At 35.5% G+C, this 25,776-nt stretch overlaps 2 protein-coding genes across 5 annotated transcripts in view; both read right to left on the bottom strand.

Annotated features, from left to right (window-relative positions):
* Positions 1-25,776, bottom strand: part of LOC127877385 (uncharacterized) — a 130,171-nt gene that overhangs the window by 29,263 nt on the left and 75,132 nt on the right. Inside the window, exon 7 of one of the 4 annotated variants that reach the window (XR_008048419.1) lies at positions 1,453-2,004. The exons of the other annotated variants lie outside the window; for them this stretch is intronic. The gene's annotated coding sequence lies outside the window, so the exon portion shown is untranslated. Of the gene's footprint in view, positions 1-1,452; positions 2,005-25,776 lie in introns of those variants that run through there. 4 annotated transcript variants of the gene reach the window in all.
* LOC127877419 (HMG box-containing protein 1-like) overlaps positions 4,608-25,776 on the bottom strand; it is a 34,094-nt gene continuing 12,925 nt past the window's right edge. The window contains exons 11-13 of the mRNA XM_052423289.1: positions 25,173-25,333; positions 6,765-6,900; positions 4,608-5,721 (exon numbers count right to left, since the gene is read on the bottom strand). Of these exons, the coding sequence (XP_052279249.1) occupies positions 6,765-6,900; positions 25,173-25,333 (297 nt within the window). The 3' untranslated portion in view covers positions 4,608-5,721. The remainder of the gene's footprint in view (positions 5,722-6,764; positions 6,901-25,172; positions 25,334-25,776) is intronic.

Below are 25,776 nucleotides of genomic sequence, written 5' to 3'. Positions count from 1 at the left end.
TATTACTAGGGGACCGATTGAGCAGAGGATTGCAAATATTGTCAAAACAACAATGATGGCAATTAGCGAGCGGGTACCCACAAGATTGCCGCTTATTCGCTCTTATCGAAAAATATCGGCAACACTTTCATGCCTCAGTGCACATTAATCACAAGCCTTGCTGTCAACACACATTAGCAGATTACTCTTCGTCATTACTCTGGTTGTTTTAAGAAAAGTTTAATTATTATGACTGTCAATCTTCCCAAAAAATTTGAAATCCACGAAAATACGTGTCAACGAATTAGTTGTTTTTTATTAAACCACGAAATTTCATACCGATACCTTTACAGTATATTGAATAAGCAAAACTTTTTTTAACGAATGACCAAAATAATTTGGTATGAATATTGTAAATCTAATAGCAAACAGAAAAAAAACACATTGACAGACCAAACACAATATGCCCCCCTTTGTGCGATAATTTGTGAATTCTCTTCAATTCTAAACTGCTATCCACACAGGTTTGCGGTGGCTGTAGTACGTTTCTAGTTCACCAATATCTTTATAACTGTCAAAGTTCACAAATATCAAATCGTTTATTATTATAATTATAAAAATGTTTAAAGTAAAGCTCAAGACAGAGAACCTTTTTTGGGTCGCGGTCGCAGATTTTCAAATCTAAACGCAGACCCTAAGTTCAAGGTAAAGGTCACAGGGGTCCAAACTTAAATGCGCATGGAAAGGTCTTGTCCAGATACACATATGCGTATCAAATAAGAAAGCAATATATGAAGGGACACAGACGTTATGAGCTTTTACTTTATAGCAGTCAAATTTGAAACCTGAGCGCGGACCCCAAAATAAAAAATTTCACGCGCATGGAAAGGTGTTGTCCAGATACATATGCGTACCAAATATGAAAGCAATGTCTGAAGGGACACAGTAGGCATGAGCCTTTTTCGAATAGCTGTTGCAGATTTCGAAACCTGAACGCTGATCTCAAGATCAAGGTCAAGGTCACAGGGGTCAAAAATTGTATGCGCATGGAAAGGTATTGTCCAGATATACATGCATACCAAATATGAAAGCAATACATGTATCTGAAGGGACACAGTAGTTATGAGCCTTTTTTGAATCACGGTCGCAGATTTCGAAACCTGAAAGCTGACCTCAAGTTCAAGGTCAAGGTCACAGGGGTAAAACATTGTATACACATGGAAAGTGATTGTTCAGATACACATGCATACCAAATATAAAAGCAATATCTGAAGGGACGCAGAAGTTATGAGCCTTTTTCGAATCGTGGTCACAGATTTCGAAACCTGAACGATAACCTAAAGTTCAAGGTCAAGGTCACAGGGGTAAAAAATTGTATGCGCATGGAAAGGTGTTTAGATACACATGCAAACCAAAAATGAAAGCAATATCTGAAGGGACACAAAAGTTATGACCCTTTTTCGAAAAGTGTGACGCCGCGGACGCTGCCAAAGCATGTAACACCTATTTGTCCCCTGACCATAGTCAGGCGACACAAATATGATTTAAATCCCTCAAGCAATTACCCAGTGTATGCAATTGTCCAAGTTTTTTTCATATACAAATTTACTATAAGAATCAACAAACTTGGCATGTGAATTCTCTGAAATAGGGGAAAATACATTTAAAGTTTACATGAAATTCCTCCTAAAAAAACTTTAATTGTCGCAGCTAAAGTACCTGGCACACCAAAACATAAATAAAATTAGCTTGCCTTTACTTGTAAATGAGAGCTAAAATTAAAAAATACATAACAAGATGCGTTTGTGAAACACAATGTCCCCCTATATGACGTTTGACTTTGAAGGATGACCTTGACCTTGTGAAGGATGACCTTGACCTTTCACCACTCAAAATGTGCAGTTCCATGAGATACACATGCATGCCAAATATCAAGTTGCTATATTCAATATTGCAAAAGTATTCATAAAATAAGCGATTTGGGCCACATATATTTGACCTCTGACCTTGAAGGATGACCTTGACCTTTCACCACTCAAAATGTGCAGCTCCATGAGATGCACATGCATGCCAAATATCAAGCTGCTATCTTCAATATTGCAAAAGTATTTATAAAATAAGCGATTTGGGCCACATATTTTAGACCTCTGACCTTGAAGGATGACCATGACCTTGACCTTTTACCACTCAAAATGTGCAGCTCCATGAGATACACATGCATGCCCAATATCAAGTTGCTATCTTCAATATTGCAAAAGTATTCATAAAATGAGCGATTTTGGCCATATATATTTGACCTCTGACCTTGAAGAATGACCTTGACCTTTCACCACTCAAAATGTGCAGCTTCATGAGATACACATGCATGCCAAATTTGAAGTTGCTATCTTCAATATAGCAAAAGTTATTGCAAAATGTTAAAATTGGTGCAAACAGACCAACAGACAGACAGGGCAAAAACAATATGTCCCCCACTACTATATTGCAAAGATACTCGGTTTCTTAAGTTTGAAGCATTTTGATCTGGCATGCAGACCATCCTTGTTTTCTGAAAAAATACCCACAATGTTAAATCATGTGGAACAATATCCTGGCTTCTTGATGTAAAGTAAGCAAAGTTGCATCAACTATGTTGGACCTTGAAAAGAAATATGCATCTTTTAAAAGTAATGCGTATTTATGCATAGGTAGCAGATTTTTATCACAATAAATAATTTTAAGCAATGCATTCATCGCAAACAGGATGACAAATAATTTGCATATTTAACACTTTCCAAGTGCGAAAATCCAATTATAGCTTAGAAAAACAGATAAATAAATTTTCCACAGCATCGAAAATAATAATGAGAATTTGCTCAATTACGTTTTGATTTACTGTAATTGATTTTTAAAAAGCCTACAGTAATATATGGCGCTTAGTGATTTCAAATTCAAATACAAACATTACAATAATCTGTAATATGAATGCATATAATAGCTACACAACAAATATCATAACAAATAAATTATATTTAAAATTACATTATAAATCTTTATAAAATAACTGAGATCAATCAAACAGCTGCAAAATTGAAATAAAAATAAGTTATTTAAATAATACAAACTAACTAAAAGAATGATTAAATTCACAAAACAGCCCTTCTAAATAAAACTCTCATTAACAATAAGTACAAATAGTACATTTTGCTTGGCAATGAAGTATAATCAGGATTATGTTTGATGATGAATCTGGGTCATGCTCCTTCCTAATAAACCCAACACTGATCTTTATATATGAATACATTAGAAATCTTAAAATTTTACATGTTTTTTAATGTTGGATTCAAGTAAGTAAATGGTATAAAAGCTAAACATAAACACAATACACATACAAGACCAATAGAGAGTTATACTATTGAAAGACCAACTCAAGCACATAATTTTGCTTGAGTTAACAGTCAGAATTTGTGTCTGACTTTGATAATCATAGAAAATAACACACACAAAATCACGCTTTTCAATATATCTGGTAACAGCAGACTACGAAACTTGTAATGGGCAATTACCAATGCCAATAAAATAAAAATCTGGCAAATGAAAAATTTCATGAAGATCACCAATCTAGCAAACAAAATATTATGACAAGAATTCAGAGATTTAGAGAAGGAAAAAGCATTTCTTCATTCATAAAATTTCAATCTTCCTAGAAAATGTCAACAACTTTGATTAATACTCATTTGCAACCATATTTTACATATCATTATACTAAAAAACATTATTATTCACCAGGCTGTGACATCAATACGAATCATCTTATCTTTTTTCAATTAATGAAGAGTTAAGAGTTTTTGACAAGAAAACATATTCCTTCATTCAAATGGAAATGCCAAAGTAGGCAATAACTCTTTTTCGATAAAAATCATGCCTGACAAGTATTAATGTATAAATATGAATGTGTATTTTAATACGCTTTAGTGAATGAATGGTTTAAAAAATTGATTCATTTTAATCATTTAAATTTACATCAATTACCCTCTATGTTGTTACGTTTTCTTGCATACAAGTTTACAAGGTAACAACCTTGACAGGCTGGTAATTTAAAAATCAAAATAAAACAAGAGCTGTCTCCATAGGATGACATATGCCCCCAACAAATGCTTTGATACAAGTTGTGAGCATTTTTCGAAACATAAACGCGGACCCTGAGTTCAAGGAAAGGCCTTGTCCATATACAAATGCATACCAAATATGAATGTTACATCTAAAGCGACATAGAAGTTATGAGCATTTTTTTAAACCTAAATGAAAAGTGTGACGGAAAGACGGACAGATGGACAGTGCGATCACTATATGCCCGACATTCACTATGCCTTTGACATCTAGATGCCCGGGACATGTAACACACAGCAAAAAGACATTTTAATGCACAAGGAATGTTACAATGTAAAGGAGTTGTGATGCCAACTTTGTGTAAAAAACAAGAGCTGTCAGAGGACAGCGTGCTCGACTATTCGAGTGCTTGACAGTATAACGTAAGCCATCATGGAGAGGGGGGGGGGGGGGTATAATGTGGGTGTTTGGTCATTTAATAGATGATCTTTCAACAAATAAGGAAAAAAAAATTCAGGGGGGGGGGGGCATTCTGGGGTGGGGCATGGGGGATGGTTTGGGTGGAGTGCATTGTGGTATGTCAGGTGTTTTGTTTTGTCAAAGTATGAATCAAATGTGATCATAAAGAAGTTATGGCAATTTAAGCAAAATGTTCAATTATCTAAGTATAAAAGGGGCCATAATTCTGTCAAAATGCTTGATACAGTTGTCTACTCTAGTTTATAGATTGGGATCATGTTGGTGAAGAAGTAGTATGCAAAATATGAAAGCAATATGTCAAAGGACATAGAAAATATTTGAGGTGATATGCAAACTTAAACATAGATTTATCAATTATATGCATATTCTAAGTATAAAAGGGGCAATAATTCTGTCAAAATGCTTGATACAGTTGTCTGCTCTTGTTTATAGATTGGGGTCATGTTGGTAAAGAAATATGCAAAATATAAAAGCAATATGTCAAAGGACATAGGAAATATTTGGGGTAGTACGCAAACTTTAACATTTGCATGCTAACGTGAACGCAAACGGAGACGCCGGGTTGAGTAGGATAGCTCCACTATATATATTTCATATATAATAGTCGAGCTAATGATTGAACCAGACATAACAAAACTATAATCTTACTAGGCAAGAGAGTGAAAGTGAGAGAGAGAGAGGGGGAGGGGGTGGGTCTTCACATCCTTCCTTTAAACATATAATTCTTGAACACGATCACAAATATTTTTTTATAAATAATGTTCACAATTATTTTTGATAAACAACTTAATTAATATCATACAAATAGTGCTGAAAATTACACATATATATTGAATAGTCAGTAAACAGCTTCACATTTTCTTTAAAATAAAAAAACAAAAAAAACTAATTAAAAACATCAAGCACATATTTTGAATTAACAAAGAAAGTGTGTAACACACATTATAAATAATAACTGTATATCCTTTCATACACAAAATGTGTAAATTATAATAGATAAAATTCAAGCAAACAATCAACTTATAAATAAACAATGAAAAGAACTAAAAGAAACTAGCAACAAATCCCTTTCAAGGAAAACTATATAGAAGCACCCTATATGCACTGGCAATGTTGTATGTCTCTTCACAGTTTCAATTCGCCTTTCGATATGAAATGCCCTTAACTATTGCACTGAAATGAAATAGTACATATATTTGATTACAGATATCTCGTTTTATTAACATTTTGTCATCTTATCTTTAGGTATATGTAGATCAAGGTCATCCTTCTCTATAACATAGATCTTGACAGATTACTGGCAATGCTTATACAGTTGTGTGAAAAGGACAACATGCTAGAACCTTTAAAGAACAAAACCTTATTAATGTAATTGTAGCAAATCATATTATTTAGAAGTGTCGATTGTCCAAAATTTGAAATCTGGAAAATGAAGCAGAGAGTCTGAGGCCGTGGGATACAGGGAATAGTGGGCACAGCCCCCGAGCCTTAGCTTATTATTCTTCTTTATAGTCTTTCTACGTGCAATTTCTAGTGAGTATTATGTGAACTATTATCAAACAGACCATCCTTAACACAGCATTTGTATTCCTCATTCTACAAAAAATGTTATAAAGAACGTAGAAAATAAATTAAAATGACAAACTATACCATATCAGAACAAGACTATCCAAAAACAGGTTGCGGTATTTTGAAATAGGCATATCGTTTGACTGCAGGAAATTAAAACCAGTAACCTAGCAAATATGCAATCAATATATAATTTGTTTGACACATTGTTTATGATATATGATATTGCAGTGCTTTACTTTGATAATAGATAATTTAAAATTTCAAGATGGCAGACATTTGCAACATTCTTAGAATTGTATGTTTTTCGGAAAGTAGCGAAGAGGTTTTGTCAGTTACTGCTCATGTCAGTGCCAGCCGCTTACCAATCAGAAATCAATTAATGAAAGACCGGGCAAAATCGGAACCAAGCGCAAATGTCCAGAATGCCGTCGTGGCTATCACAATATTTGTTCTCAAATGGTCGCGCACTCAATGAATGTGCCCCTACCCCCACATACACATGTACCTATTATGTTCATTTCCAGAAATTGGAATGTATCCATTCATGGCAGAAAATGTATCTCATTTATTTGCAGTGTTGGGCCAGTATCCACTGATGGCAGAAAAGGTACCTCATACATTCCCAGTGTTTGCAGAAAACATACCTATTTCTTTCGTTTCCAGCAATCAGGATGTATGAGTTTATGGTCATGAGCCATACGTTGGGCGGTCTCCTTGTACATGGCGCGTTTCTCAGGGGACAGACCCTTCCACTGCTCGCCTATCATCACACTGATTTCCCTGTATTGAGACCAGTATCAGACATTTAAGGAGTCATGTAACATAATGTGTTCTCTTTAAAGTGCCACATACCTCACAAAAAACTACCGATTCTTTGATTATTTTACCCAAAACAAAATAACTGCTCTCATTTTGCTTGATGCTCGATGTAAAATCAAACAAGGGCTGTTTGTAAAACATGCATGCCCCCCCATATGGGCTGTCAGTTATAGTGGCAGCCATTGAGTGAATACGTTTTCTGTCACTGTGACCTTGACCTTTGACCTAGTGACCTAAAAATCAATAGGGGTCATCTGCAAGTCATGATCAATGTACCTATGAAGTTTCATGATCCTAGGCTTAAGCCTTCTTGAGTTATCATCCTGAAACCATTTTTCTAAGTTGAGTCGACGTGACCTTGACCTTTGACCTGAAAATCAATAGGGGTCATCTGCGAGTCATGATCAATGTACCTATGAAGTTTCATGATCCTAGGCATAAGCGTTCTTGAGTTATCATCCAGAAACCATTTTACTATTTCGGGTCACCATGACCTTGACCTTTGACTTAGTGACCTGAAAATCTAAAGGGGTCATCTGCGAGTCATGATCAATGCACCTATGAGGTTTCATGATACTAGGCATAAGCATTCTTGATTTATCATCCGGAAATCATTTTACTATTTTGGGTAAAAGCGTTCTTGAGTTATCATCCGGAAACCATTTTACTATTTCGGGTCACTGTGACCTTGATCTTTGACCTAGTGACCTGAAAATCAATAAGGGTCATCTGCAAGTCATGATCAATGTACCTATGAAGTTTCATGATCCTAGGCATAAGCGTTCTTGAGTTATTATCCAGAAACCATTTTACTATTTCGGGTTAACGTGACCTTGACCTAGTGACCTGAAAATTAATAAGGGTCATCTGCGAGTCATGGTCAATGTACCTATGAAGTTTCATGATACTAGGTATAAGCGTTCTTGATTTATCATCCAGAAACCATTTTACTATTTTGGGTAACCGTGACCTTGACCTTTGACCTAGTGACCTCAAATCAATAGGGGTCAAATCAATAGGAATACCCCCTTCCTTGAAGGGGGGCATAACAATATATAGGGCTCTTAAAGCAGGCAATAACTTTTTCTAGGTAATCGAAGTAATCTAGGTAATCAAAAGTAGTTTCTTGACAGCTGTAATGTCTTATTGCAGCTGGATAGAGATTTCTTCAATATTGGCAACAAAACACTAGACAAGAATTCTAGTACACATAAAGGTAGTCATGTCTAAAAGGCTTGTGAGAATTGCTCATGCAGTGTGACTGATCTGACAGTGAATATAGAGCTCATAATTTGTGTTGAATGCACTTTGTTTTACAAGTTAAAACAATACAATCATAAATCAAACATGAGATCTACTTTGGACAAAGAACCCATGATATGTAAATCTATTCTATAATAGCTCCAAGCTAAAAAACCTCCCATACCTGAGCATTTAATATAGATAAAATTTAGTTCTGTACTGTTTGAATTGAAACCCACCTTCAAACTTCTTGTTTTTCTGATGCATGGTTATTAAGGACACAGGTTATAAATGCCATTACAACAAATATTAAACTCACATGAATAAGAAGTTCAGGAAATTTCTTAATTATACAGTATTTCTGTGAATACAAATAACAAGTCCAAAAAAGACACAATTTCAAATTAATTTCATAAGTCATTTCCAAAAATTGGAAAGAAAGTGTAGTCATAAAATTTCATTGTAATTGATACTTTTCACAAAAAATTCAGGAAAAAATGTGTTTGTTAAAATACGATAAATCAAAATTGCAAACTTGACAATACTTAATTCTCATTAAAATTGTGACATTATATAGTTCATTGATTTCTAAACACATTTATGTGCCAAAGTATTTCAGAAATATATGTGATCATTGAAGGCACACTTTGTGCAGCACAACTGACTGTGGTCATCACATAACATTTCAATTTTGTCGTCCTCGTGCGCTTGACACTTTAACAGAAATTCCTCCACCTGTTTCGAAACTGGCCATTCTTTCATGTCATTCCTCCCATACGCTGAATGTTTTTTAAACCACTTATCATGCAACTGAATACATTTCCCACAATAAAGTTTCAAACATGTTTTGCAGTAAAAATCTGCATTTGCTTGCTCTTTGCATGACGAACAAATGAAATCCTTACCCTCATCAGAGTGTTTGGCATGAGAAGACGTAGACAAGTCGGCCAAGTCCGGTTTACTAATAACAAACATACCAATTTGCAAGATTGTACACCAATGCATTCACCAGATATAAGCAGAACAAAAATAGTCTACATACCGACCTACAGACCAACCCATGATGGGCATGTGCACAGCATTAATATATACAAACCAATTATTCGAAGGGAAACTTAAGCTGCATTGGTCATATTCGGCTCGGGTACTACTAAAATTTACCCCGGATACTCCTTAGTATACTTAAATGTACCCCAGGTACTGAAACGTAACCTAACGCTAAATTGGCTGTCGGCTTTTTTTCAAATTAATTACATTCGTATTTATTTCAATATTCTGTAAAATGACCTTTATATTATTGAAACTCCTGCTCAAAAAGCATTTTGACGACATTGGATTTTAGGCGAGAATGCATCTCGGGTACAGTCTCAATTGACCAGATACGAGTTAGTATATTTTTGGTACGCTGGGTACATTTAAGTATTATTCAGAGTACCCAGGGTACATGTAAGTAGTACCCGAGCTGACAATGACAAATCAAGTGAAACTTAAATAAATATATGGGAACTTAACAATATTGATTTTAAGTTTTGTAAGTTTTTAATTTAAATTAAAGTAATTCAAGAATGCCAATATCAAAACTACTATTTCACACAAATCTGACATGCAAAGTGCACAAAAAGTAATAAAAATAATATGTTGATAAATTTCTAATGCTTATTGGAATGGGTTAAATAAACCATGCATTGGCTAATTTGCTTAAATATCATATTGACAATTCTTCAGCTTAAAGGATACATAATACAAATTAGTGGTTGACGACATTTGAGCATGTCTATTTCACACAAAGGAATTTTCTTTAAGGAGTATCTCATTTGCTGAGCTATTTAAAACTTTGTGCGGAATATTGAAAAGTTTTAAAACATCATAAAAACTTGTTTAACCAAAGAACATTAATTTGTTTTCCATTAAGCTGTTTAAATTGTTTAAGAACTAAAGGATTACAGTAGCTTAAAGGGGTATAACAACAATATTTTCCACTTACCATAAAAATTATTTAAGCAATACATATTCTCTCTTTTCAAGCAGACATTTATAAAGGAACATCATTATATTTATTTATTTTTTTAAACAAGAGGGCAAAGAATGGCATTGATCGCTCACCTGTGTAATGGGGCATGGCCAAATTTTACCCTAGGGGCATGTGTTGAACAGTTTTTTATCGAGGACCAAAAAAAATATCTGATATCACATAACACATTAAATGTGTGTGCTTTGTGTATGCTAAATTGTTATGCTACGATATACATGTACACTATTAAATATTTCAGTGTAAACAACTACAGATATCTTTTTAGGAATGCAAAAACTACAGAAATGATATTAATTTCAGACAGAATACTCACACACACACAAGAACTCAGGCATAGACTTACAGTGTGACTAATATGTGCCCTACTTTAGGGGCCTAAACATGTCCCAGGGCTAAATATAACAAGCGTATTTGCCTTATTATGCAATTCAAATAACCAAAAACGTAATTAAATTCAAAATAAAGCGTACAAAAACGCAAATACAAATTTAATAATGTAATTGCTGTTAAAAACCTTGCATCACAAAACGCAATTCTTATGAACACAGGGCGTATTTTTTAAACTGCTTATTTTCCATACAAAACTGTACCAGATAGTTTATATGCCGTCCTATGAAGAAAAGAAGGCAGTCTTTCCAGCGGTTATCAACCTTTGGGGTATTATTGTAATTATTCGTAGACCCATCTGATTTCTACTTTCATTTTCAAGGTATTCATTCAATTCAAAATAACCCGAAAACGGGTAGCATCGCTTAATTAACAGCCATAACTTAATCAATTGTAAAGAGATTTTCGTGAACTCAGTCTTATTCAACGCAAAAATGAATGAACTTTGATCAGAAATTCAGTAATTGTTTGTTGTTATGTGCAGGTACCTTTTTGAATTTCATTTGTATAAATAATATAGTAACCTTAGTACATCTTTATTATATTATATATGTCATTCCCTAAATTACCCAAATGAGTTAAAAAAAAACGGGTTGAAAAACCCAATTAAGCTCAAAAGTAGGGGGTGAAATTTTTTGCTAAAACTGTATTCAATTTACAAAAACCCTATTGTTGTCAAAAACAGGGAGTGAATTACCCAATATACCCCAAAAGTTATCTATAGCCCTGATGTCCAAATATGTGAACACGTACCAATGCATTTTAAATTGAAATTTTCATATATTTCATATTGTAACCATTACTAGTCAAAGGCTTTGAGTGACTTGTCAGGTATGGTATACAAGCAATGCAATGGATTGTAGATCTTTTCAAATTGCCTGACACGATTCTACACTCACACAAAGAGATTTGCGGAGCAATTATATCTAATTTATATATTACAATTTACAGGTATTCACTGGGTAGGGTTATTTCATTGTAGGAGCTATTGAAGCATGGGTACTGAATAATTTTCAAAAGTCATAATTGGACTAAAAAACATTTTAAGGTATAGCATTTCCATTTTAATTATTCCAGTGCATTATCAAATCAAATGATCAACAAGCAAATTCGTAGAATTGACATTCCCCACAACATATGCTTTGTTTGAGGATGGGTGCAAATGATTAATCGGACAGATGACCATACTGACAGATGGACGGACGAAGGACAATAACTCAAAACTAAGACAGAGTCATAAGGCATTCAGAGATACATCCAAGTTGTCATATTTATGACGCTAGGAATTCACACTGTAGATTATTGGACGCATTTATATACGACACTAGGAACTCCACTGTAGATAAATTGGACGCATTTATACGACGCTAGGGCTGAATGGGTTAATGGAGATGCTATAACCTTATAGTAAAAAGCATTTTTTCAAGATACCAAGGGCCATAACTCCGTTATTTACAGATGGTGTACAATGCCATTTGGCGTGCATCATCCTCTTATCCATATATATACTCATACCAAGTGTCAATGAAATCTGCCAAAGCACTTCCAAGATATGGCTCCGGACACAAAAGTGACGGACGGACAGCCGGACAACGCCAAAACAATATCTCTCTGCCTCTGGCGGGGGATATATACTCATACCAAGTTTCAATTAAATCCGCCAGAGCACTTCCAAGATATGGCTCCGGACACAAAAGTGCCTATAGTAAAAAGCATTTTTTCAAGATACAAAGGGCCATAACTCTGGTTTTAACAGATGGTGTACAATGCCATTTGGCATGAATCATCCTCTTATGCATATATATACTCATGCCAAGTTTCAATGAAATACCCCAAAGCACTTCCAAGATATAGCTCACAAAAGTGCCTATAGTAAAAAGCAATTTTTCAAGATACAAAGGGCCATAACTCTGGTTTTAACAGATGGTGTACAATGCCATTTGGCGTGAATCATCCTCTTATGCATATATACTCATACAAAGTTTCAATGAAATACGCCAAAGCACTTTCAAGATATGGCTCCGGACACAAAAGTGACGGATGGACAGACAGCCGGACGGACAGCGCCAAAACAATATCCCTCTGCCTCTGGCGGGGGATAGATACTCATACCAAGTTTCAATGAAATCCACCAAAGCACTTCCAAAATATGGCTCCGGACACAAAAGTGCCTATAATAAAAAGCATTTTTTCAAGATACAAAGGGCCATAACTCTGTTTTTAACAGATGGTGTACAATGCCATTTGGCGTGCATCATCCTCTTATGCATATATATACTCATACCAAGTTTCAATTAAATCCGCCAAAGCACTTCCAAGATATGGCTCCGGACACAAAAGTGCCTATAGTAAAAAGCATTTTTTCAAGATACAAAGAGCCATAACTCTGTTTGTAACAGATGGTGTACAATGCCATTTGGGATGCATCATCCTCTTATTCATATATATACTCATACCAAGTTTCAATGAAATCCGCCAAAGCACTTCCAAGATATGGCTCCGGACACAAAAGTGCCGGCCGGACGGCCGGATGGACGTACGGACAACGCCAAAACAATATCCCTCCGCCTCTGGCGGGGGATAATTAAGCAATGTCATTTTTGTGCCATAAGTTTAGTCACTGAAGAGAAATATGTTAATAGATCTGTTATTCATTTCATTAATATTTCTTCAACATTCCAACAGACCTATAATAATGTTAAATGAATATACTATATGGATCATTTCTGTTTTGCAAAATTCTTTTTAAGCTATTGAGTTGGTCATAAGTGATAGATTATGTTACGAAACTAAATTTCTTAATTTAATAATCATATTTCAAATATTTATATATAAACAATTAACTGATACTAACATTAAATGATTGCGTTAACAATTATTTATCCATGTAAAGTTTTTTTATGTATTGAAAGTTGTAAAGTCAATCTTGTCAGCCTCTTTACATTAATGTACACCAATCAAGGACATAAATAAGAAGTACATTTGTTTAATTTATATCCCCACAAAAAAGTTTGTTTATGGATGGGTGCTTATCTCTTGATATACAGTATAATCCTTAAACTAAGTAATTATGTGTAGGGTCATTCTTTTCATGCATAGCAATTGTCCTTTTTGATTTCTACACACCCTTGAAGTTTCATTTTTAAATCTTGTATCATATCTGAAATATAGCCCTGAAAAGTTACATGATACAAACACAGTCAATAACCCTTTTTTAAGAAAGTGTAGGTTTATGATTCTTGTGCATAGCAATTCTAATTGATATCTACACACAGTGACACATTAAAGTTCATGTTAAAATAGTGTACCATATCTGAGATATAGTCCTGAAAAGGCACATCACACAAAAATTTACAAAGGGCAATTCATGTAACGCTTGTTTAACAAGGGCTGTTTGTAAAACATGCATGCCCCCCATATGGGCTGTCAGTTGTAGTGGCAGCCATTGTGTGAATATGTTTTTTGTCACTGTGACCTTGACCTTTGACCTAATGTAAGTTATCATCCGGAAACCATTGTACTATTTTGAATCACTGTGACCTTGACCTTTGACCTAGTGACCTGAAAATCAATAGGAGTCATCTGCCAGTCATGATATCAAGGGGGGAGTGAGAGGGGGTATAATGTGGGGTGTGGTAATTTATATGATGTTTAAAAAAAAAAGTGGGGTGAGAGGGGGGTAATAATGTGGGGTGTGGTAATTTATTAGATGTTTAAAAAAATTGGGGGGGTGGGGGTGGGGTAGGGGGGGGGTGAGGGGGGTGAGAGGGGGGTAAAATGTGGTGTGTGGTAATTTATTAGATGTTTACACAAACAAAAAATTGGGGGGGGGGGGGGTGGGGGTGGAGAGGGGGGGTATATGTGGGGGTGTGGTATTTTAATATGTTTAAAAAAAATGGGGGGCAGTGGGGGGGTTGGGGGTGGGGGTGAGGGGGTGCGAGGGGGTAATAATGTGGGGTGGGGTAATTTATTAGATGTTTAACAAAAACAAAAAATTGGGGGGGATGGGGGGTGGGGGGAGGGGGGGCAGGGGGGTGGTGACGGGGGGGTAAAAGGTGGGGTGTGGTTTTTTAGGGTTAAAAATGGGGGGGTGGGGGGTGGGGGTGAGAGGGGGTAATCTGTGGGGTGTGGTTATTTATAGATGTTAAAAAAAAATTGGGGGGTGGGGGGGGGGTAGGGGGTGAGAGGGGGTAATAATGTGGGGGTGTGGTTATTTATTAGATGTTTAAAAAAAAATGGGGGTGGGGTGGTGGAGGGGTTAGGGGGAGTGATGAGAGGGGGGTATAATGTGGGGTATGTAATTTATAAGTTGTTGTTTAAAAAAAAATTGGGGGGGGGTTGGGGGGTGAGAGGGGGGAATTATGTGTGGTGTGGTTATTATTAGATAATGTGGGGTTTGTGGTAATTTATTAGATGTTTTAAAAAAAATTGGGGGGGATGGGGGATGGGGGGTAGGGGGGTGAGAGGGGGTATAATGTGGGTGTGGTAATTTTAAGATGTTTAAAAAAAAATTGGTGGGGGTGGGGGGTGGGGGGGTAGGGGGGTGAGAGGGGGGTAATAATGTGGGGTAATTTATTAGATGTTTAAAAAAAATTGGGGGGGGTGGGGGGTGGGGGTGGAGGGGGTAGGGGGAGTGAGAGGGGGGTATAATGTGGGGTATGGTAATTTATTAGATGTTTTAAAAAAAAAATGGGGGTAGGGGGGTAGGGGGGAGTTAGAGGGGGTAATAATGTGGGGTGGGGTTATTTATTAGATGTTTAAAAAAAATTGGGGGGGCAGGCCTTGAAGAATTGTTCCAGAGCCATTCGCCTTGCAGGGCGAGTTGGCCTGACAAATCCACTCGTCCTTCACTTTAATCTACTCGCCCTGCATTAAAAAAAAAATATCTATATTTATAGTTATGATCAACCAGAACCTTTTTGTAGACTAAAACTATCATGTGACTTTGTCTCATTGTAATAAACAAACATCTATTAGTCAATCCTATAGTTGCATTTATTTTGCAAAAATATACAATTAATACGAACTTTTACTGAAAGACACGGTTGATTGACAAATGGTTACAATATGGTAAATTATGGCTAAGGCTTCTGATCACGAATTATTCTGATTATAAATAATTATTTTTGCTGTTTATTTTTTGTATTGATATTTACATTAAAATGAAATTTTATTCCTCACGGAATGACAAATATATTTTACTGTTTTTTTTCATTTTTAATCGATTAGCTAAGAGCACTGACACCTACGAAAAGAGCGCAGCCGATTTTGATAATTATTTTTACTGTGCCCGTGACGTCATTTTTCATTGTCAAAACGAAAGTGCAGTTTCTTTGTGTACTAAACCTATTTTTGTTCATTCGAAAAATTGTTCGCAATTTGTATCGATGTGGTGGGAGTTCTGGAACTGAATTTATATTTTTCAACTTGAAAAACAGCACTCGCCCGGTCGGTCGAGTATTTAACAAACTTTACTCGCCCGACCGTCAACTTCACTCGCATATGCGAGCGGTCAAGTGGATTCTTCAAGGCCTGGGGGGTGGGGGGGGGGGGGGGGGTTGGGGGGTTGGGGGTGAGAGGGGGGTTTAATGTGGGGTGTGGTAATTTATTAGATGATGTTTAAAAAAATAACTTGGGGGGGGGGGGGCTGATATCCTCTATTCATTAAACATGAAATTTTAACTTATTGCATTTGTTTCCCCTGTATATAAGAAAGATATAATAGTGTATTACCTCCCCTGTCCTGCTTATATTTATATTAATCAACAAAATTAAACATTAACACAATATTTAATATATAAAATAATTAAACAAAAATCATATTCTGATAATATTTTTACTGATCCACTTTATTTTACTCAAAGGATGATGTTTCATTGGACTGATAATTATAGATTTAGGATTACAGACCAGTTGCTTCAGTTATATTGTTCAGAGTTCGCCCTGTTGGCCGCGTATGCATTCTTGAGTTATCATCCAAAAACCATTTTACTATTTCGGGTCACAGTGACCTTGACCTTTGACCTAGTGACCTCAAAATCAATAGGAGACATCTGCAAGTCATGATCAATGTACCTATGAAGTTTCATGATCCTAGGCCCAAGCATTCTTGAGTTATCATCCACCTGGTGGACGGACCGACAGACCGACATGAGCAAAGCAACATACCCCCTCTTCTTCGAAGGGGGGCATAATAATTATTTGCTGAAGATGTTGATTTACAGCCAAATTAGAATTAATTGTGTTTAATATATACCAAAATAAATGACATAACACTATATTTGTGGATTCCAGAATATTAAACAACCAAAGGCTTAAACAGTAAGTCCTGCCCAAACTGAACCCTGTTAAAATGCTTCTCTAACCAAAACTACTTTCTGGATTGTGTTATGTTCTTATTTCATACATCAAAAATCCTTTCCTAACTGCACACTCTCAAAACCAAATACAAAATCATTTGACCACCAATTTAATCTGAGGCAAAATTGAATATCCTGCATTATTAAAACCAGTTTGCTAAAAGATTACTACATCAATATAAAGTTGTAAAAATCTAGTTATTTAAGTTATTGTTGTCCAACAAACAAACTAGTATACATTGACATCTACATTCAGTGTTAAGTTATTTAAAAGTACATAATACATACTTATTTTTCAAGTGTCCGAAATATATAATCCACAAGCAAATTCGTTGAATTGATATCCCCCGCCTAATAAATTTTGTTTATGGATGGGTGTAGAACAAAAAGAAAAGTTATAATTGAAGGGTTGTGCCTGATAAATACATCAGGACATTTTGAGAATCCATTTTAGTATGAAAGAATCCTTACCAAATAAGGCAAATTTACTGTGAAACCATTTATTTTCAACAGCACAAAATTTCGTCATTTTTATAAAAATGACGATTTCGTCAGCACTTAAATTCGCCGATTTCTGATTTTGAATTTAAAAAAAATGCGCCAGTCAATATCCGATTTGTGTGTAATACATATGCGGGAACACACTTGAGAATCACTGCAGGAGGTGGGGCCTGTTTGTCACATGCCAATTAACTAGTCTTTTGTTATCAAGGGACAGTAATGGACCCTCTTAATGTATGCCATTCACACGTTCATTGTTATGATTAGCGGACAAGTGGGATCGAATAACCGTTAACGAGTGTTTGTAACAACGAAGCCAATTGCCAATTAGTCTTATTCTATTGTTATAATTGAATAAAATGCTTTTTTATTCTGATATCAACATTAAAATTGTAAACTCTATGTGTGTGTTTGTTCTTAAAAAGTAAACTACCGGTATATAAATCAATAATGTCAATAATTTAAAAATAAATAAATTGATACATAGTAAAATAGTAGTAAGTGTGGTTAAACGCAAACAATCAAACAACAAACAGCAATTAAAATATTCTTTATTAATTTGTGAAAAATACGCATGTTGATCAAACATCGTCATCTTTTCATTTGGTTAATTGTCTTTCATCGGCATTCGCTGCGTGATGGCTAATATGCAACACCCCTGAAAAACACAATGCACCTAATGGGTAATAAAGTTATAAACAATTAGCGCTAATTCATTACCATTCTACATAAACGAAGTCAACGCATTCGATACAGCTGTACTGCACACGCGTTTTAAAGAAGTGTAACGTGTCAGTTAAGTACCTTGTGTAATCTACATCCCTTTGTGTCAAAACCGGATTAATCTTGATTACGAAACAGCAGTGAATGTGTGATTTGATTATGTTGGAATTTAATGCCTCATGTCTGCGGTAAAGTTTTAAAATATTGTTCAACTTAGTGTTTGTTTTTGTTCAAACATAGAGCATGATTGTTCGTTAGGATCTTAAATTCGCCGACCGGTCGACTGACGAAATTTATGAAAATTAATGCCTGACGATTAATAATGGTTTCACAGTAATCAAAATGTGTGATTTTGATCTTTGTGTGTGACTTTGACCATGACCCTAGCAACATGGATCTTATATTTGACACTCAGCTATATAATGAAGAACAATTGTTGACAGTTATTACATAATCCCTTGATCAATTGTAAAGGAATGACTAAATAATGAATAGTTCATCAAATATGTGACCTTTGACTTGAATTTATGACCTTGACCTTAGCCTTAGGATTATGGGTGTTTAACGTGAAGCCCCCCCAGATGATTGAAAATAACTATGGCAAGTTTTATGGCTCTGGCTCATGTGTTAATCGAGATAAAGCTCTAAGCTTATATTAAAAAGCATTTTTTCAAGATACAAAGGGCCGTAACGCCGTAAAACAGATGGTGTACAATGCCATTTGGCGTGCATCATCCTCTTATCCATATATATACTCATACCAAGTTTCACTGAAATCCGCCAAAGCACTTCCAAGATATGGCTCTGGACAAACGGACAGACGGACAACACCAAAACAATATCCCTCCAGCAATGGCGGGGGATAATAATTGAGCTACAAGCTGTTTATCTGTGACTCCTCATCAAACTTGCAGTCGTGAATGCGGTTTCATATGTAAGTTGTTCTTTATTTGATCATTGTTATGCTGTTTAATATACAAAATATTCTTTTTGACAACAATATTTATTTATTTATTTTTTTTTCTTATGATTTCGAACAAAAATGGTATATCTAAATTAAATGTACAAACAAAAAACCAAACACCTCTGAAAACCTATTTATAAACCTATTAACACTGCTGTGTAGTTTTGACAGATTTCACTGCAACATCCATCTATGAAAAGAAGACGGCTTTCTTATTTGCATCATAAAAGCAATTACTTGTGAACAAATGGCACAATACTCTTTTTAAATTAGTCTCAAATTAACCTTATCTAATATATCAGTGTTTTTACATCTAATTCATGATAAAAACTATTTTCCATATTTGCTGTTAATAACAACCAAAATGCTTTCCCCAAACACTAGTGCAACAACTAAAAGCATCTAAATACCAAATCAACTCATGAAGAAAGAAAGAACAAGGGCTGCTTGTAAAACACGCATGCCCCCTAAATGGGCTGTCAGTTGTTGTGGCAGATATTGTGTGAATACGTTAGAGTATGATTGGCAATTTAAAGAAGAATTGCTCGCGTGACTCATGGAGTGGCTAATGTCCCCATGAACTTTCCTCATCCTAACCCTAAGCATTTGTGAGTTATTATCCGGAAGCCATTTTACTGTTTCAAGTCACTGTGACCTTGACCTTTGACCTAGATTACTGAAAAGGAATAGGGGTCATCTGTCAGTCATGACCAATGTGCCTATGAACTTTCCTGATCCCAGGCCTAAGTGTTCTTAAGTTATCATCCCGAAAACATTTTACTGCTTCAGATCACTGTGACCTTGAACTTTGACCTTGTGACCTGAAAATCAATAGGGGTCATCTGCCAGTCATGATCAATGTACCTATAAACTTTCCTGATCCCAGGCCTAAGCGCTCTTCAGTTATCCGGAAACCATTTGGTGGACGGACCAACCAACGGACCGACATGTGCCAAACAATATACCCCCTCTTCTTCAAAGGGAGGCATAAATATCAACATTGAATGTTTTTGCAGCATACTAAACAAGATTTATATAACACTCACACTAAGATTCATTACAAATTTCAGCAAAAAATAACTTTACAAAGCACACAACATCAATAATAAGAATTGTACAATTACATTCACAACATTATGCATACAATATAATTAAACTTACAACTATAGTTTTGTCTGAAACCTGATTAATACCCAAGTATCCGTTTGTTCGCAATGTTCAAGGGGAAATAACTCTGGTATATGTGGATCATTTGGCATGGAAAAAGTATCCTTCACATCTGCACTTTTATGGTTTGACATCTTGAAAGTTTCAATTCAATAACTTGAAAAATGCAGATGCAGTATTCATAATGACACAATGATAACATTTTATATGCACTGAACGACCTACATGTGCCTACTGACAGAGTGGAGTCATAATGATTAGCAGCCTGTGAATGAAGACATGTGTTGATTATAAATGACACGAGGAACAGAACTTTGTACTATTTATCTGTTCTTTTTACAGAAGTTTTCCATATTACACACCTTTTCTGCAGTTTTCTGTTCAAAGTGGGTACTGGTAACACAAAACAACAAATATTTCAGTACAGCAATCAATTCATACAGTAGTCCCTTCTCCCAGAGAAAAACCCCTATAAAAAAGAGTGTGACATGTTTTCATATTACCCTTTAAGATGCTGAATTTCAAGCCTTTCAGAAATGTGTTTATATCTCTCGATTAAAATAATAATTGCCATATGAATAAAGCCACAATAGAAGTTTACTTTCAATGCAAAAAAATGCCTTTGCAGGGCTCAACATTGAGGTAGTCAGATTGTTCTGGACAACCAAAATATTGGTCCCAACACGCAAAACAATAATCTACTATTTCAACCAAATAAGTGAATAAATTAGTGGTCTTCTCTTTCTCTAAAACTTGCAAAATAAATCGTTTAAATAAATCCAGTTTATTGTCTGGAGTTGACTTACAAACATGATGTTGAAATATACACATGCATACCAAATATGAAAGCAATATCTGAAGGGACACAGACGTTTTGACCTTTTTTTGAATCGCAGTTGCAGATTTCGAAACCTGAACGCGGACCCAATTTCAAACATTTCATGCATATGTAAAGGTCTTGTCCAGATACACATGCATACTAAATATGAAAGCAATATCTGAAGGGAAACAGTAGTAATGAGCCTTTTTCGAATCTCGGTCGAAGATTTTTAAACCCGAACGCTGACCTCAAGTTCAAGGTCAAGGTCACAGGAGTAAAAATTTTATGCGCATGAAAAGGTGTTGTCCAGATACACATGCATACCAAATATAAAAGCAATAGCTGAATGGACACAGAAGAAATGAGCCTTTTTCAAATCACGGTTGCCGATTTCGAAACCTGAACGCTGAACTCAAGTTCAAGGTCAAGGTCACAGGGGTAAAAAATTGTATGCACATCAAAAGGTGTTGTCCAGATACACATGCATACCAAATATAAAAGCAATATCTGAAGGGACACAGAAGTTATGAGCCTTTTTTGAATCATGGTCTCAGATTTTGAAACCTGAACGCTGACGATAAGTTCAAGGTCAAGGTCACAGGGGTCAAAATCTGTATGTGCATGAAAAGGTGTTGTCCAGATACACATGCATACCAAATATGAAAGCAATATCTGAAGGGACAAAGAAGAAATGAGCCTTTTTCGAAACGTGTGACGTCGCAGAAGCCGCAGACGCAAGTAACACCTATATGTCCCCTGACCATAGTCAGGCGACACAAAAAAAACTCAGGTGAAACACCAGTAGGAGATGGGTACATATTAATCACAGGTTAAACACTGACCACGAAATTGTTATTAGCAATGTAAATTTAAATCACAAATTACCATACGATTTCATAGTTGTCTTCTGATATACCAGTTCTTATCTGAACATGAATAACATCTCTGAACTTCCTACATGACATTAACAGAGAATCATGTGCATGAATGTGACAATCACCAACCATTCCCCAATATATTGTGCTGCTTCTGTGCTTCAAACACAAAAATAAAATGTACCTGTACATTTCTTTATACTGTATTTGTTTTAAGACAGCATTAAAAAGATTAAAGCCAAACACTATAATGGCCATTGAGTACATTATGCCCTGTCAGTTAAATTTTATTTTAACATGAAACCCTATGATTTTAAAACATCATAAACAATGGAAAAAAGTCCCGACACACCATACTAAAACATAGTTCTCTTTTCAATTTCTAAAATATGTCAGATCACCTTATAATCAAAATAATGTTCCCAATAATATGGTTTTTATGCAAATTATCAAGTGTAGTTATTATTTTTTGTCAAATTATCAATGGTAGTTATTATTTTTTGTAACTGTTTATTTCTTTTGCATAATATCTCTTAACCATAATCAAAAACTTTTCTTGAACAATAAATACAAGTACAAGCACAACACACTTGCAAACTCGACAACATTAACTGCATACCTAAGCTTTCATTTCATGTCTGAAAAAAAGGTGAAACACAGAACTATCACTTTATTTGTCATTTGAAACACAGATAGAACTATCCCTTCATTTGTCATGCGAAACACAGATAGAACTTTAACTTTATTTGTCATATGAAACACAGATAGAACTATCCCTTCATTTGTCATGTGAAACACAGATAGAACTTTAACTTTATTTGTCATTTGATACACAGATAGAACTATCAATCCATTTGTCATTTGAAATACATACAGAACTATCCCTTCATTTGTCATTTGAAACACAGATAGAATTATCACTTCATTTGAAACACAGATAGAACTATCCTTTCATTTGTCATTTGAAAGACCAATAGAACTTTAACTTTGTCATTTGAAACATAGATAGAACTATCACTTCATTTGTCATTTGAAACACAGATATAACTATCCCTTCATTTGGAAATGTCTTAGGTATTGCAAAACAAATCATTGTGGTCTATACTGATAAACAGAAACCCGGTATGAAGATTGTCACAGTGGTGAAGTATAACCCTGATGCTGCATGTCTTAATCATGTTATAGGCATTAAAGATGAACAAGGAGGCATTAATTTAGCATTTATAAATTATTATTAGAACTTGAAACTTGCACATGCAGTACTTCACAATCAAGTTTGAATGTTGTACATTGAAAAGTGTAATAGTATTTTGTCTGACAGGTTTGTGTAAACTGACAGACAGACAGACTTATAATGCAAATCCAGTATACCCAACTATATTTTCCTGCTATAAAGTATAACAAGAGCACCGCCTTGCGGGTGCAGACCGCTCATCTATTTTCTTTTTAAAGGTGAAGGGACTCTCATTTTCAATCACAAAGGAGGGAGGGGCGGAGTGAAGAGGGGTGTATAGTGTGGGGGTGTGGAATTTATTACATTATCTACCAAAAATGCAAAAAAAAAACGCAAAAAAAAAAAATCGGGGGGGTGGGGGGGGGGGGTGGGGGGGGGTGGGGGGGGGGGATTTTTGGGTGCGATGGTTGGACGGTATTTCAAACATAAAATAATAAAAATAAATATTTGTGTTTTTTAACCTTTTCAAAAAAAAAAAAAATTGGGGGGGTGGGGGGGTAAAGTGTGAGGGTGTGGTGGTAATTTGTGAGATGATGTTAAAAAAAAAAAAAAATTAGGGGGGCGGGGGATTCGGGTGGGGGGGTTGGTGGTAGGGGATTCTTGGGTGCGATGGTTGGACTGTATTTCAAACATAAAATAATAAAAATAAATATTTGTGTATTTTAACCGTTTCAAAAAAAAATGGAGGGGGGGGGTTGGGGTGGGGGGGGGTATAGTGTGAGGGTGTGGTGGTGTCATTTGTGAGATGATCTTAAAAAAAAAAAAAAAAAAATAGGGGGGAGAGGGGGGTAGGGAGGGGGGGGGGGGGGGGGCACAGGGGATGGTTTGGGTGGAGTCTATTGTGGTATGTCAGGTAAGAGTAGTTTTGTCAAAGTATCAATCAAATCTAATCATAAATAAAGAAGTTATGGCAATTTTACCAAAATTTAATAATTTGACCTTGAGAGTCAAGGTCATTCAAAGGTCAAGGTAAAATTCAACATGCCAGGTACAGTAACCTCATGATAGCATGAAAGTATTTGAAGTTTGAAAGCAATAGCCTTGATACTTAAGAAGCAAAGTGGATCGAAACACAAAATTTAACCATATCATCAAAGTTACTAAGTCAAAAAAGGGCAATAATCCCGTAAAAATGACAACCAGAGTTATGCAACTTGTCCTTTTACTGTACCCTTATGATAGTTTGCGAGTGTTCCAAGTATGAAAGCAATATCTATGATACTTTAGGGGTAAAGTGGACCAAAACACAAAACTTAACCAAATTTTCAATTTTCTAAGTATAAAAAGGGCACATAATTCTGTCAAAATGCCAGTCAGGGTTACATTACTTTGCCTGCACAGTCCCCTTATGATAGTTAATAAGTGTTGCAAGTATGAAAGCAATAGCTTTGATACTGTAGGAATAAAGTGGACCTAAACACAAAACTTAACCAAGTTTTCAATTTTCTAAGTATAAAAAGGGCACATAATTCTGTCAAAATGCATGCCAGAGTTATCTAACTTTGCCTGCCCAGTCCCCTCATGATAATTAGTAAGTGTACCAAGTTTGAATGCCATAGCATTGATACTTTCTGAGAAAAGTGGACCTAAACGCAAAACTTAACCAAAATTTTCAATTTTCTAAGTATAAAAAGGGCACATAATTCTGTCAAAATGCACACAAGAGTTATCTAACTTTGCCTGCCCAGTCCCCTCATGATAGTTAGTAAGTGTACCAAGTTTGAATGCAATAGCATTGATACTTTCTGAGAAAAGTGGACCTAAACGCAGAACTTAACCGGACGCCGACGCCAACGCCAACGCCGACGCCAAGGTGATGACAATAGCTCATAATTTTTTTTCAAAAAAAATAGATGAGCTAAAAACAATTAAGTGCCCAATAAAGCACAAAACTAACCAGCCATTTAAACAAATGAAAAATGTTTTCACCTGTTATCCCGTTTGGGAAACTGTTGGGTGAAGTTCACTCTGACTTCCTTCGCAAACAGTAGGAAGGCATTCATTGGGCGCTTTCCCTTAGGGGTCCCGCTGAAGGGGCTCAAAAGGGGTTTCAATTCTACAGCTGGACTCAACTCTGAATCTTTTTTGGACTGAAAGAAAACAAATTAACATTAAATCACTTGTCATCTTCACAATAGCAAACAATAAAGGCGAAAATATAACGGAATAGTTCAAGGGGAGTAATTCATATTTAATTAACATACAAGTAAAACTGATACCACATATATTACACATGTTTTCAGAGTTCAGACATGACAACTCATCAGCCAAATTAAGTCATTATTCAAAGACATAAACTAAATCATGTTTGGACTGAAGGAGAAGGTACTGATCACTCTATTTCAATTGCAGCTCTTGTCAATTATAAAGCATTACCATGTTATAAAACAATCTGGGATACAAAATAAAGGCACAATACAAGTGGATCTAGTATTCATATTGAACTAACATATACTTAAATATGATATTATGCATAACATGTGTTTTCTGAAAATGTAACGCATAATTTTAAGACATGAACTTTACTTGATTC

This window comes from Dreissena polymorpha, chromosome 1, assembly GCF_020536995.1.
Source record: "Dreissena polymorpha isolate Duluth1 chromosome 1, UMN_Dpol_1.0, whole genome shotgun sequence".
Taxonomy (NCBI): Eukaryota; Metazoa; Mollusca; class Bivalvia; order Myida; family Dreissenidae; genus Dreissena; species Dreissena polymorpha.
This window is presented reverse-complemented; position numbering and strand designations above follow the sequence as displayed.